Below are 16,364 nucleotides of genomic sequence, written 5' to 3' on the forward strand. Positions count from 1 at the left end.
GACTAAAAGATTTTGTCAGGGCCCCCTCAACAGTATTGTACAATGTCATTATATACAGTAACAGTATATACAGTGACATGACCTACTATATACGTGTAGGAAACAGATGGAGGGGCTGCTGGGCCTGGTCCAAGAGAGCGTTCTTGACTAGTTACAGCAGTGGGGGTTGCACCGGAGTAGGGGGGGTGCAAAGAAGTTACTGGGGTGACCCCATTCCAAAATTTGCTGGAGAGAACAACACTGCATGCAGCATTTTCTGTTCTAGCTGGAGATACTGGACTGGTGAACAAAGGGTGCAAAAAATGTTGTCGGATGTGTCTGGTGGTGATTTTTTTAATCTTCCATGTCCCTACGTATATAAGAAAACCAATCGTAAAATATAAAATGCAGGTTTCCCACTGAGCATTCACCATAGGTTTACAATCATTTACTTAGCTTGTGTATACGCTGAATGACAGGTCAGCAGTCATCTCATTATGATCACAGGAAAGATTCCAATGAAAAATTATACATCTATTTATTGAGGCAGATAGTACATGTAGTGACTTTACACAAGTCACTACACCATTCTCTAGGTGACTTGTGTAAAAGAGATCTATGGATCTGTTGCTTCCCCAGCTCAGGCATGATGGCTATCTGTAAGGAAAATAGACTAGGTGGCAACAGAACAGATTGTTACAACGTTTCAGTATATATTTTCAATCAGTACAAGAGTAGGGTGATACAGCTTCTTTGATAAGATAACAGATAGTCTTGAGTTTTCCCCCATTTGCTGCAGGATAGTCTTTTGGTCCACTTGGTTGCCCAGAAAACTGGACCATCTGCTCTCTTGGCTGCATCTTACATAGCCACTTTTAAGCTTCTGGCAGGCATAGCCAGTTGTGTGCTGGAACTACCCTCTAGAACCAACCTCATACTGTACCTCCAAAAGCATAAAACACAGCACAGTAATATACAGAACTGGTTACTAAAAATGGTTCTTGTTTCCTACAGAAATGGTGTTCCAGCCAGTGAGTCTCAGAGCAACCTGAGCCCTGGAGAGAACAGAGTGCAAGTTTTGAAGACCAATCCAGTGAACCTTTCCCTCAACGCGGAACCTGTAGAGTCCTCCAAGAGGGACCAGTATAACAGCAGCTTGTCTGGAAGCCCAACTTCCGTGCCTACTTCTTCAGTCGCTGTGGTAAAAGCAGAGGAGTTTACCCCAGTGTTCATGTCCCCTTCAGTGACTTACAGGACGGACAACGAGGAACCAAGAGGGGTTATTTTCGAGCCGACTCACTATGGAACGCACATCAGCCAACATACAGACTACCTCAAGGATGACCAGCGCAGTACCCCAGACAGCACATACAGTGAAAGCTTTAAAGAGACAGTATCTGATGTAAGAATTTATAAAATGTATCACATGGCGCACATGTCATCATTAGTGTTAACAAATTTGATTTGGCTGCTTCGCCGAACTTTATCAAGAAATTAGATTCATTATGAATTACTTTGTCACGAATCGCTCTTCATTGTATGGGGCAGACGCAATGATGATGATCACACTGCCCCCCCATCATTTCAGCTCTCAGATGCCGCATTCAATGCTGATGGCGGCATCTGAGACTCACAGTGCTCAGGGGTTTAATCCAGGGTTAAAAAATATATATATTATACTCCCCTCATACACTTGATTGCGGAGAGACCGTCTGCTCCCACCTTGATTGAAGAAACACGCCAAAGGACCTGCGGCAAGCATGATAAAGTCAACACATGATCACGCTGGCCACACGATGACGTCATCACCACGCGCAGCCAGCGTGATCTCATGGTGATGTCTTCTAGCTCGCCGCAGGTCCCTTAGCGTGCTTTCTTCAATCAAGACGGGAGCGGACGGCCTTTCCATGATCAAGTGGATGAGGCAAGTATAATTTTTTTTATTTTCAGCTGCCATTTTAGGAAAAATTGATTCGGTACCACGAAGCGCAAGGAAATTTGGCTTTGCGGCAAATCAAGTTTTTCCTAAACTTCTGATCGAATTCCTCTTTGGTTGCTTCGATTTGCTCAACTCTAATCATCATCATCAGACTGGTGATACTCTACAGGTGAAACTCGAAAAATTAGAATATCGTGCAAAGTGCATTTATTTCAGTAATGCAACTTAAAAGGTGACACTAACACATGAGACTCATTACATGCAAAGCGAGATATTTCAAGCCTTTATTTGTTATAATTTGGATGATTATGGTTTACAGCTTATGAAAACGCCAAAGTCTCAATTTTGAGGTCCCCTTTGCTCAGGGGGTATGGATTAATTACTGGACTAGAGAGTGACACTTTAAACCTAGAATATTGAACCTTTTTCCAATATTTTAACTTTAAGTTGCATTACTGAAATAAATGAACTTTTGCACGATATTCTAATTTTTCGAGTTTCACCTGTACATGCGCCAAAGCTTGGCCTCTATAAGTGTTGAAAAACACCTTCCATTTTCGACAACTTTTTTCATTCATTTCTTATATTCAATAGTTTTTATTACATTTTTGGACAGTAGAAAAATACAAAATACAAGGTATTCACTTTCATTGTAGTACAAAAGAAAGGATGGATTAAGTACTACAAACTCTCAACAAATCTCGACGGTAAACCTTTTTCTACTGCATCTCCAGACAATTGACGTGAGAAGCCCTTTTGTATCAGGATCTTCACAACAAAAAATACCTAAAGGAGTTACCCCATTAGGAACACCTCTTTCCAACCTTATGGAGGTTGTTGCCTGCAAGAAATTTCCCTCTGTAGGACAAAGAATAGAGCTGCTGCAGAGCGCCATTCCTGGTCTGGAGGACAGTGCAACCATGTATTGTGTGAGCACCATGTAATACCACCTTTCTCCTCCAGTGGCCACTGTAGCCATCTGCTGCTTTTTGTGTTAACGGATCTGCTGTGATCAGTCGATCATCAGTGGATTCTTTTTTAGAGAACGGGTTGTCCACAGGGAACTACTCAGATGGTCTCTATAGTTAGGCATAACTTAAAGGGGTTCTGCAGTTTATCCTCTGGATAGAACATCAGCATCTGATTGGCAGGGGTCTGACGTCCGATCAGCTGTTTGAGAAGGCAGAGGTGCTGGCAGTAGTGCCGTGGCCTTCTCACTGTTTACCGCAGGCCCAGTGATGTCACGACTAGTATCAATGGCCTGGGCGGGATTGACCTCTGTTCACTTGAATGGAGCTTAGCCCCGCCCAGGCCCGTTGATGCTAGTCGTGACGTCACTGGGTCTGCGGTAAACAGTGAGAAGGCCGCGGCACCACTGCCAGTGCCGCTGCCTTCTCAAACAGCTGATCGGCAGGGGTCTCTGGTGTCGGACCTCTGCCGATCAGATGCTGATGATATATCCAGAGAATGGATCATCAGTTTAAAAAAACTGCAGAACCCCTTTAAGTTTAGCACTCCATACAAGATGCCACAGACTTTTATAGCTCTTTAAAATTTTATTTCTGTATAACAAGAGAAATATGTATAAAAAAAAAACTTGTAATTTTAACGAGTTTATAGTTGCCTGGCAACATGGCCAAAGCAAGAATAGATTTGTGTTAAAATTTCAACACTTCATGTTCACATTCATAGAAGGAGTCGTCATGATTTGTATTTTTTTTTCTTGCTTGAAACATGGAAGGCTATGAGCAGGTCCTTTGCTATATTCTATATGAGATTGCGCTCTGTATACATTGCAAAAAACAGGCTTCTATAAATGCTAGAGAGTAAAGGTCCCTATTCACATTAGAACAAAGTTGGATGAAGCCACCAGTGGACCAGCTAATTATCTTATGTGTTGGGGGGGCGGCCTATTTGAGCAGTACATGCACCTTTGGCATCAGTAGCATTCCCATTGAGGAAGCCACATGACTGGTGTAGGTTCCGGGGGAGTGGGGGGGTTGGTGGGACGGGAGATGGAGGAGGGTACCCAGTGATGAAGGAACTCCCATTATTTGTCAGTAACAATATAAATTCCTATGCACTGAGCTCCCCCTAGTGGTGGCTGCAGTCAGTCAGTCAGTTTTATAATATATTGTGTGAACGCAAGCGGGAGATTTAGCCATGTATTTATACCAGTTGTCTGGTGTTAAATAAACTGAGAAATAAGGGGGGTCATTTATGCAGACCGGCGTTTTAGACTCCGTTCTTAATAACCCCTATATCCGGCGGTGGATCCGCTGAAGCCATGAAGAGGCACAGGCCTCTACCTAACTTTGGCGCATCCAGCGCCAGTCTAAATGTAAGCCAGCTTCCAATTGTCTGATATTTAGACAACCAAAACAGTCGTAGAAAATGGTGAATGAGACGGGCCCACCAGCCCATCCTCTTCCCCACCCTTGCCCACTTTTTTTAGACCTGGCATTAGCAGGGAAAATTTGTAGATTGCAGCACAATCTGCACCTGAAATATGCCTAATATAGGCGTGTTTCAGGATGATAAATGACCCCCATGGTGTTCAGAATGCCCGCCATATGAATGGCTAAATTGTTCCACTTTTTCCTACAGATAAAGCAGGTGAGGCGGAGGATGACAATTTTTTTTTAATTACAATCTTTTTTTAATTACATTTTTTTTCCAACTTTATACAAAAAATTGTAAATTGGTCAGAAATCTGGGGAGTTGTGCTTTGTGTTCCAAATTTTCTGGGACTGGGTGAAGAAGGAGGGGACCCGTACTAGGTATTGTATGGGCCCCATTGAGATCTTGTGAGCATACTGATCTCTTCTGGACAGGTAGTGAAGAGTAGTGGCTGTTTGGGGTCAACTGTAACTAGAAAAGCTACAATTTCTGGGGAAATTGTGTGACGTGTTTTTGCCTCCACCAGTAGTCTACAACTGGAGTGGGCGGAGTAACTGGGTGGAGTGGCTTGAGTAACTGTTGTGTGGTTGGATTGGCTGGAGTAACTGTGGTAAGGGTCGACTGGGCAGAGTAACTTTATGGACTGGGCAGAGTAACTGTGTGGAGTGTTTGGAGTGAGTAAAGATAGTAAACATTACACTAACCAATTGATTGATCAAATTTAAAAAGTGCACATGGCGAGCTTGATAGTGAGAAATGTATTTCAACTTATATTTATTTATATAGCACATTTAATTGCAATGTTGTTGCCCAAAATGCTTCACAGTTACATTAAAACATACATTTATAAAAACATTAGCAGCCGATGAGGGAGTGGTAGCAGTTTAGAAATCATGTCCTGATTTTTAAGCTCCCACTCTAGCTTTTGTCAGCTCCCACTCTAGCTTTTGTCAGCTCCCACTCTAGTTTTGAACATTCCGCTATTCATTCCTATGAGACCAATATGAGCTTCTAGGTGCAACGGGGGCGTTGCCATTACACCTAGAGGCTCTGCTGTCTTTGCAACTGCCACGCCCTCTTCACTTTGACAAGGCCAGGCAGACATGATCACTTTTACACTGTCTGGCCCTGTCAATCAAAGTAGAGAGGGCACAGCAGTTGTAGAGAGAACTGAGCCTCTAGGTGTAATGGCACCTCCCCCGTTGCTCCTGGAGGCTCATTTGCATATATACATTTTTTTTATCTTTCTCAGCAATGCGGACACATAAGAACATGGCACCAACACAGATGCCTTCAGCTGCCAAGCGTACATGTAACAGGTCAGACAGTGTCATAGGGACAAATCTGCTGACAGATGCCCTGTAAAGTACATGATTGCAATGACAGACTCAGCCAGTGGATGGCACTGTTTCTGGAAAATAAAGGAGACCCTTTTCTCGGAGCTTAGATAAATCCTTTAGTTTCTGAAAGAAAAAAAAAAAAGAAAATCAAGGGCCTAGATTTACTAATGTGCTACACCAAAAATCAATGTAAAAAGTGGCGCAATGTGGCACATCTAGGGCTTCTAAACTTTTTTTTTTTTTTCCCGTCATGCCCAACAAGGGGTTGAGGCTTATAGGTAAGGAGCAGACCTAAGATGCGCCATTTTGAGTCAATATTGCACCACAATTCTGATGTGCAAATGCTTTGCAAAGTGAGCCAACCAATGGTTGGTATAGAGTCAGAGAAAAGAGTCCACCCCTGCACCAGATGTATCCTCCAGCCTGAGCCCCTGTGATAAATCTGGTGCAGGTCTAGACAGACTGTCCAAGGTTACTTTATCTATCAGATTAGTAAATCTGGGCTAGTTCCAAGTTTTTAAAAGTTGCATCCTGGATTTTATGTCATACCTCATGCGTGTCCTTTTTTTCCCCTTTGTGTTAGAAATATCGGACGCCATCCATAGTGGACGACTTCATGTATGATCAAACAGCAAGGTATGTCGTAAAGGTTTGCCCCAGAGGATGCATGGCTCATAAAGCTTGCTGAATGTGTAGATATAGTTGAGATGTTGCGGCTATCAGATCTGGTAATATACATATTCTCTCCCGTGTTCTCCCACCCGCAGCACATTTCAATATACTCTAGAAGCTACAAAGTCTCTTCGTCAGAAGCAAGGGGAAGGACCAATGACTTACTTGAACAAGGGACAGTTTTATGCCGTCACTCTGAGCGAAACTGGAAGCAACAAGTGTTTTAGACACCCTATCAGCAAAGTCAGGGTAAGAGATGTGATCCCTTATCTGTACCTTAAGGAGAACCTGTCACCAGGAAAATGCAGTGCAAACTATAGGCAACAGGCCATAGTGCAGGAGGAGCTGAGCAGATTGATTATATAGTTTTGTAGGAAAATAATTGTTCGCTCTTTCTTAGGACCGCCCACTTGGCTACTGATCTATCAGTGATTGACACCTTTCCTCTCGGTCTAGTCCCGCTTGTCCGCTGCCTCTAACTGCAGCGGTCCTGACCACTGGTGCAGAGGATGGGAGTGGTAGTGGCTCTGATGAGATGTTGTGTCACAGTTTACTCCCTCAGGCCGTTGTTCCTTGGGCATAGGTGCAGTTAAAAGGTGGTATAAGGAATCTGGGCAGAAGTAAATGTATAAAAGTCTATCTTTACTCAGTGCAAAATATAACTGGTACATCCAGCAGTGGTTTGAACAAACTGCAATTTCTGTTTCTGATGATGAGGTATGGTGCCTGGATAAGTGGCAGTTAATAGTATCTCTGATGTGCCATCCCACTGATGACTCTCCCTTAAACTTCTGGCTAACAGGTGTATGCTGCTACCTGTGGATATAGGTGTCCACTGTGTAATGCAGGCTTTGAGTTGGTCTAGCCTCGATGTTTTCTAGGTGATGGGTGTCTGAACCATAGTCCATCACCTGCAGCAGGCTCTGTTAGGCTGTGGTTTTCTGGTCATTCTGCCAACTGTGAACACTGTAGCTTTTGGAGCTATTTGGAGTTTTTCGGATTCTTGCAGTCTCTCTGGAGTTGTAGTCTCACAGAAGAACTGGATCAGAAGCTGGTTTCTAAGACCCTTGGAGTAGGAACAATTGGATGTGATTCCACACTCCACACTGTCCTATCTAGCAGTTCCCCTCCTGGCAGGAGGCAGATACAGCCCACTCTAACCAAATGGGAGAAACAGGGTGGTTAACCCTGTCCCTGCCAACCATACCTCTTCATGCTGGTGTACTTACATAACATAACATTGAAAAACTTAACAATACAAACAATTGCAGACACCCCCACATCTGGTGTACTGCACCGTTGTCCTAAGTGTCTCCGCAGGCTGTGGCCTGCGCTTCAGTGAAAACATCTCCAGGCCTGTTCCATAGGGCACTCGTGCACTATTAGCCTCTTAAAGGGCAAGCAAGTGCATGTCCAAACTCCTCTAGGGGAAAGTGCCTGACCTTTTGAGTTTCATAGTTTGCTAGTTACCAGTGAAGGTCTGCTTTTTTGACCCGACTGCCCATGTTCCCAATCTCTGCCTGTGTTACCAGCTCTGATTCTCTGTTGCCTGTCTTGAACTTTAGACTTTTTCTCGTGTTGACCCATTGCCACCTGCCCTGACCTTGGACTAGTCTCTCGGTTATACGTGAACTTGGCCTGCCCTGACCTCTGCCTATTACCTGACTACGTATATTGCCTGACCCTTCAATGCTTTGAATTGGTCTTTGACCCCATGAGTCTACTGCTAACTACTTTGGGACTATCCCAAGAGGTAGTGGCTGGGTAGCCTCCCTGCAGGGAAGGCCAGGTCATTGTAGATGGGTAAAAGGGCACTGTTAGGATAACACCTTATCTATTAAAAGAAAAGGGAGACCCTCATTTGCAGAAACAGGGTGTTGTATAGGGGTTCAGGGGGCAGGAGAGTCTCTCCCCTGGTGCTGTTGTGCTTGGTGCGCAACAGCCCTCCATGCATGTAAGAATACAAGGATGAGGTCGTGCTTGCTGCTGCGTGCCCTCCAGCCGGGATACAGGTTCCGGTTTTGTCAGATGAACAAAGAGAAGAAAAGCGGAGTTTGGCAGCGCTGCAAGGAAGGATGCAGAGGATCTTCAATCAAGGCAAATCAGCTTCACGGATCATAATGCTATTACGTATTATGATCAATAAAGCTGATTTGCCTTGATTGAAGATCCTCTGCATCCTTCCTTGCAGCGCTGCCAAACTCCGCTTTTCTTCTCTTTGCTCAGGATAACACCTTAGGGATAGCCTAAAGCCAAACTGGTGAGCTGACACAGTGGGTCCACACCCACTGTCCATACAACTGTTCATTACAGGCAGTATTAAAGTGAAAGGCAAAACCTATGGAAAGATAACACAGGATCCACCATCCACAATAGGTGATGGTCACAGCTTATCTACTTCCCTTCCCTGCACAATGACCTGTGCACAGATCACAAACCATTTCTACAAAACTCTTAGTGAGTTTTCTCCAGATTATACGTTTCTGTGGGCCATGTGGCTGCTGTAAAGCATATCCCTGAATACTATTAACAGCAGCTCGGGCAATACGGCCGCCCCTAAAATCATAAACAGTAAATTAAAAAAAATGTTTGCTGTGGCCAGTTTTCTAGTGCATCATGCAGCGGCCATCGTTAGCATGTAATGTAAAGCTGCTGATATTGAATTTCCCTTTGTGACCATTTACAATAAAGCAGCGGTTCCAGGTGTCTATCCTTGGGGCGGGGGACATCTGCTAGTACACTGAAAGCACATGAGAATTCTATGTATACCGACCTATATGTCATAGGTGATAATGTTTCCTTTGTAAGGGGGAACTATGGGTAACGCTCTACAAAGGTGCAGACACTGAGCTCCTGTTCGCATTCTATTCATACATCCAATGCTGATGCCTATAGGAAAATACTCGCTGTGTGTATCCAGGGAAATATGTGAATTGTATATAGGCTTTGAACACTGAGATACAGATTAGAAATTGTAGCATATCCCTTCAACACCTTTTGGGTTAAAGGGGTATTCCGGTTGTTTATTTATTCCCTATCCTGTGCATAGGGGATAACTATTAGATCGTTGGAGATCCTACCACTGGAACCCCCAACGATCACAAAACCAGGTTACCACTTCTGCACCTTGCTACTGTCTTTATTTTTCTAACCTCATGTCATCTTATGCATTTATTCCAGGTCCTCCACAATGTGCATTCCTATTTTGTTATGCAACTGTTGTGTTCACATGTAATGTGCCTGGTTCACCAGCGGGTGGCAGCAAACACAGCAGAGCTGTATGTAGATAGAACTTACCATTCCATTCTAACCCCCTCTGGAGAGGAGTGGGCGAGTCCTACTTCCTGCAGGAAGGGTGGGGCAGGAGTTCTAGTCAGTCTAACTTACCCCCAGCTAAGGGAAGGGTGTGCAGGGGCATGTCTCTGCTGGACGTGTCTACGCCAGTCAGAGCACCTTAAGCTCTGCTGGCCATGGAGGCTAAAGCTTAAAGCCTCAGGAGTCAGGAGGAAAATTCCCTGGCATAACCTAGAGTCAGACTACAAAGAGAAGTGCAGCATACAGAAGAAGCTGAGTTATACAGTCAGTCTGTCAGTACAGCAGAGTTAGAGAGAAACAGATATAGCAGAGTGGAGTTTGCCTGCCAGCTTCATGCTAAAGCCTGCTGGAACTAAGACAAAGCCTGTAAACCATTTTGGAGAACGTTTATGCAAAGTAAAGCTGCCATTGAACTTCATCTCAAGGTCTTGATTCAAGTTATTCTTTTATCTTTCAATTATTCTCCCTGTTTATTGCTTTGGAGCCAAAGCCTGGGGTCCAGGTAGGAGCACTGTGACACACAATAAGAGCCATTTTAGGCCTCAACAAACCACTCGGCAATTCCTACACCTGGGACGCGCGACATAGAGGGCCCTAGGGGGAGGCGCCTGTTGCATTTCCAGAACTTCCATAGAGATGAATGGAGCGATGGTTCACATGCCCAACTGGCCTCTCAGTTAGTTTTGGGGGGCCCTGAGGGGATAGGGGTTAACTTTTAACAGCTGGAATGCCCCTTTAAGTTACAGTACTTAGAATAAACAGCAATCCCTCAGTAGTAAATGCTGGAATGTAGGGCTTGCAAGAGGTTTAGATCACATGAGGGGGTCCCGTGACGCTGAGTCAGGTGATGCTGAAAAGTAGCTTTGAGGAAAATGCTCCATTTTAGGGGACTGTGGGGGTTTAGTGTGGTCACTTGCATACCTCCCAACTTAAAAAAAAAACTCAAGAGGGTCAATTTGTGCATTTTCTTTTATACTAGGCCACACCTCTAACTTTCCCCAAAGCATAACTATACACACCCAGTCCCCTTAATGCCACCACATAGTACCACTTGCTGGGGGAACAATTACTAATGCCCACACTCTGCCTTCTTCACAGTAGTTATGCCCAAATTGTGTCTCCTTCACAGTAGTAATGCCCCCTCACAGAAGTATTCCTATGGATGCACAGACTGCTGAGAGTGGGACATATTTCAGGTGATCTGGACGATCCTGTGTTATCTTTTATAGGTGATATCTGTCATTGTAATCCTGTAATGCTGTAAACCACACAAAGAAGTTATTAGATTTAGTGGCCAGTGTACCAGTGCCAGCATACTGCAGGATTATAGGGTCTTTAAAAATCTTGATGGTAAAATTAAATTTGAGTTTAACATAACTTGATGTATACAATAGGTCACTATGGCACTTGGTCCGTGCAAATTTTGACAGATAGTTCCCTGATTTTTCTTCCTTCTCATCTTCTCATGCTGCTCAGTCTTGTGTTATGTGATTTCTATCTATCTATCTATCTATCCATCTATCCATCTATCCATCCATCCCCCCTGTCGTGAGATGCGCCTGTATTGACCCACATGACACCCATAAGCACCCCTATAGCTAGCAATGTATATTTTAATAGAGGGAGCAGTCAGGGTGCAGCTAACCTATGGACTCGCTGTTGAAAGCCTTAAAGAAAGGGAGCCATACCTTAGGTAAACATTTTGACGGAGGTGAGGTGATTAATGTGGCTTTTAGCCTCAATATTATAACATATATATATATATATATATATATATATATATATATATATATATATTATTATATAATCATATTGAGTCCCTATTCTTGGAGGGGTTATATGAAGCCTATTTATTATAACTAGTGTTGAGCGAATCGATTTTCCCTAAATGGTGGTAAAAAAAAAACTAAATAAAATCCTACTTGCCTCATCCATTTGCTTGTGAAGAGCCAGCCGCCGCCATCTTGATTGAAGATCTCGCATAAAATCCCGTGCTCGGTGACGTATGACGTCACCACAGGCCTTGCAAAATTTCGCTTTAGATCTTCAATCAAGATGGTGGTAGGCAACCCGTCACGAGCAAATGGATGAGGGAAGCATGATTTTTTTTTATTTATTTATTTTCTTTAATTTAACATTGCTGCATCTCAGAGTAATAATACAATCCGCTATGAACACGGCATCTGAGGGGCACAATGACGGGGGATGGCCCAATCGCCGCTCCCTGTCATTGCACCCACTACTTGCAAAGAAATGCGCTTCGTGACTCCAGGTGATGATTCTCTGGGCTCAGGCCTAGTTCTCACGAGTCAGCACATTTTATGTCCTCTCTCTTCCTCAGCTAGCACAGAACAACTCGCTCCCTAAGAAGGGGGCGGACCCAGGTCCATCTTCTGGCAATCTAAGGGGGTTGAGTCAAAGTGCTAACCCTGACTTATCCATACAATACTATTGGGCATACAGACACAGTAAATCAGAATTTTTTACCTAACAAGAAGTAAGAAGCCGGGGGAATTTGTACAGTTTTAGTGAGAAAATATGAGGCAGGGATCGGACCAGTTGAGTAAAGGCGATGCATAATTATTTCTCCATATATTGGGGGAAAAGTGCATCAGTATGAAGAATGTGGAAATGGTCTCTGCTAGAAGAAATTCTAAACCTCAGGAGGAAATGCTAAAGGAATGCAAAGACCTGTACATTTTACCAAGGAGTGGCTGTTAGTGAAAATCCTTTCTATCAGAGTGTTTGATGGGGAGAGAATATACCTGTTCATACACGTAGAGAGCAAGAGATTGGAGAGAGGAGAGTAAACAGCAGCTGCGGGAACGTGCACGGATCCTTAGATTAGAACATTGTTTGCACGGCCAGTTTGCACACAGCATGCATCTCAGACTCGGTCTATTATTATGGGAGATGTGGGGGCTGTGTATAAAATGTGTGAAATGCTAATAACAGTAATGTATTTTTTAATTATTTATACAATGTACTTATATAATAATTATAAAAAATAATAATAATATAATGATAATTTGGGCAGCTAACAATTACAATGCATTTACATACTACTACTACTACTACTACTACTACTACTACTACTACTACTACTACTACTACTCTCACTACTACTACTACTCTCACTACTACTACTACTCTCACTACTACTACTACTACTACTCTCACTACTACTACTACTACTCTCACTACTACTACTACTACTCTCACTACTACTACTACTCTCACTACTACTACTCTCACTACTACTACTCTCACTACTACTACTACTACTACTACTACTCTCACTACTACTACTACTCTCACTACTACTACTACTCTCACTACTACTACTCTCACTACTACTACTCTCACTACTACTACTACTACTACTACTACTACTACTACTACTACTACTACTACTCTCACTACTACTACTACTCTCACTACTACTACTACTCTCAAAATAATAGTAATAATAAAAATCTGTCTAAAAAGTGTTTCAAATTGACATGATTGGAGCTTCTAGGGTTTCTATACTTTTTTCCCGACATGATCAACAAGGGGGTGGAGCTTAGTGGACAGGGCAGAACTTTGTGAGAAAGGGGCAGGACCAAATGCGGCAAAATTGCGCCACAATTCTGGTGTAAAAATGTGTGTCAATGTTAGCTGCCCAATAGTTGGTATAGAGTCAGACAAAGGGGAGATTTATCATCTCCTTTTGAGCATGAAAAGTGGCACTAAAAAGTCACAAACTATGGGGGTCATTTATTAAGATTTTAGACATTGGTCTTAATATGCCCTATAGTAGGCGGTGGATCCGCCGGAGTTATGAAGAGATGCCGGCCTCTACATAACTTCAGCAGATCCACCACCGCTTCTAAATGTAAGACAGCTTTTTTGCTGGCGTAGAAAATGATGAATTTTCACACTTGCGTTGTCCGGATCCGGCATGTACTCCACTTGCCGGAATTACACTCCGGATCCGGAAAAACGCAAGTGTACTGAAAGCATATGAAGACGGAACCGTCTTCCAAATGCTTTCAGTGTTACTATGGCACCCAGGACGCTATTATAGTCCTGGTTGCCATAGTAGGAGCGGGGAGCGGGGGAGCGGTATACTTACAGTCCGTGCGGCTCCCGGGGCGCTCCAGAGTGACGTCAGAGCGCCCCATGCGCATGGATGACGTGTCCAATGCGATCACATGATCCATGCGCTTGGGGCGCCCTGACGTCACTCTGGAGCGCCCGGGGAGCCGCACGGACGGTAAGTACACTGCTCCCCGCTCCCCACTACACTTTACCATGGCTGCCAGGACTTTAGCGTCCCGGCAGCCATGGTAACCATTCAGAAAAAGCTAAACGTCGGATCCGGTAATGCGCCGAAACGACGTTTAGCTTAAGGCCGGATCCGGATCAATGCCTTTCAATGGGCATTAATTCCGGATCTGGCATTGCGGCAAGTGTTCCGGATTTTTGGCCGGAGCAAAAAGCGCAGCATGCTGCGGTATTTTCTCCGGCCAAAAAACGTTCCGTTCCGGAACTGAAGACATCCTGATGCATCCTGAACGGATTTCACTCCATTCAGAATGCATTAGGATAATCCTGATCAGGATTCTTCCGGCATAGAGCCCCGACGACGGAACTCTATGCCGGAAGACAAGAACGCAGGTGTGAAAGAGCCCTAATTAAGGCATATTTCTAGTGACTAAATGACCCCCATGTGTTTGTGACTTTTTAACAGCGACTTTAAAAAAATAAATTTCATCTCTCGGCTTTTATGCGGCCATCACTACTTTCCTTAAAGGACGTGGCAAGGAAGGGGGCGTGGCAAATTTATCTTCATTTACGCAAGTTTTCTGGCTCAAATGAAGTCAGAAATCTACAGCAGTTCTGAGCTGTTGTTGATTCCTGATTAGTCGCACAAAGCGCCGTAGGATACGGCTGATTTATGTATCTCGTCATAATCTAGGCACATCTCCCAGAAGCACAGGGGATATCAAAATCAGCATAGAAAGTGCTGGTCTTGATAAATCTCCCCCAAAGTGTATATCCCTGTGCCACATTTATCACTGATACAGCGGCGGACAGGACCTGCCTCCTTCTTCTATCCTTGGGTCAACCACATCCCTCCTCCAGTACCTATAGGACGCATACACTCTCCCTCAGGCTCTTAAAGGGCCATCACACACCCTAATCTTCACCAGCCAATGACTGGCAACCTGTAGATATTTTAGGCACCTTCCCCACTGGGAAGGTGCCTGAACAATGAGGTTCTTAGCTTTGCTACTTCCCTGTTTAAGTGTACAGTTTTGTTGTCTGTCTGTGTACCGCCCATTTTTTGACTGATTCTTTGCCTGATCTGTGCCTGTTACTGACTACAGTTTTCCCTGATTCCTCAGTGTCCCACACTGGTGTCTCTGATCCCCGTGGGTCAGAGGCCAACCACACTTGGACTATTCCAGGAGGTAGCGGTCTGGTGGTTCCCTGCAGTGAAGTCCAGATCCCTATATAAAGATTAAAGGGCGAATACCAGGGGACCTTCAGGATAATGCCCTTAGGTCTAGCCCAAAATCAAATCAGTTGGATTGATATAGTGGTTCCACACCCACTGCCATAACAATCATCCAGCCTGAGCAACTGTGATAAATCTGGCGCAGGTCTAGACAGCCTGTCTAAGCTTTTACCATCTTTAGAATTGGTGCCATCTGCCCAGATTTACTATCTGTCACTGTCTGTGCCTGTATCATTTACAGAAAGAGACAGAGTCAATACAATCTGTGGCTATAAGCTTTACAAGGAGAGTAAGGGCGGTGGTACTATCTGTGGCTAAGTGTCAAGGAGGTGGTACTATCTTTTACTATAAATTTTACAGGGAGAGACCAGGAGCCAGTACTATCTGTGCCCACATTTACAGATAGAGACAGAGAGGCAGTACTATCTGTACCTATATTGTTATCAGTGAGCAAGACCGAGGCATTTCTATCTGCACTTAAATATTTTGAGCAGTATTTTTGCGGCCCCAGAGTCAAATACAACATTGGACATTACAACCTGGTAACAAGAAGCGGTCGATATACTCTGTTCTTCAGCCATAATTGTCTTTCTCTATGTTACCCTCTTCCATATCACTTACCTCCTCTTCTCTATTCCACCTGTGTGACCTGGAGAATCTACCACTAATGATGCCACCAGATTAACTACGAGTACTAGCAATACAAAGATGTCTATCTATCGATGTCTATCTATATTATTATTATTTTTTTCTCCACAGAGTGTGATCATGGTTGTATTCAGTGAGGACAAGAATCGCGATGAGCAATTAAAGTACTGGAAATACTGGCACTCCCGCCAACACACGGCGAAGCAACGCGTCCTCGACATTGGTAACCATAGCCACGAAATGCTCTTTTACTGTTTGCTGTAAAGTTCTGCAGCTCAATAAAGCCTCTTATTTAGAGAAACATGGTATTTCAGACCTTTTTAGACCCTTTTGGTAGCAGTTCTCTTATTCACTTTGTTTCCTCCAAGCCAACTTACTGAACTGTGCCAGGCAGGGGCTGCTTGAGACTCAATGGCAACATCACCAGCAGTAGACGCCATGGTACAGGGGCGGACTGGGAACTTAAAACGGCCCTGAAAAAAAATATAAAAACTAAAAGTGGCCTTGTGTTGTAGGCAGGTCCAAATTGACAGAAAGCGGGACAACTGAAGTAGGCAGGACCAGC

At 44.0% G+C, this 16,364-nt stretch overlaps 1 protein-coding gene across 1 annotated transcript in view; it reads left to right on the forward strand.

Moving 5' to 3' along the window:
• GRHL2 (grainyhead like transcription factor 2) overlaps nucleotides 1–16,364 on the forward strand; it is a 90,255-nt gene that overhangs the window by 35,162 nt on the left and 38,729 nt on the right. The window contains exons 4-7 of the mRNA XM_040432488.1: nucleotides 994–1,381; nucleotides 6,242–6,294; nucleotides 6,426–6,579; nucleotides 15,911–16,022. Coding sequence (XP_040288422.1) covers nucleotides 994–1,381; nucleotides 6,242–6,294; nucleotides 6,426–6,579; nucleotides 15,911–16,022 — 707 coding nt within the window. The remainder of the gene's footprint in view (nucleotides 1–993; nucleotides 1,382–6,241; nucleotides 6,295–6,425; nucleotides 6,580–15,910; nucleotides 16,023–16,364) is intronic.

This window comes from Bufo bufo, chromosome 5 (assembly GCF_905171765.1).
Source record: "Bufo bufo chromosome 5, aBufBuf1.1, whole genome shotgun sequence".
Taxonomy (NCBI): Eukaryota; Metazoa; Chordata; class Amphibia; order Anura; family Bufonidae; genus Bufo; species Bufo bufo.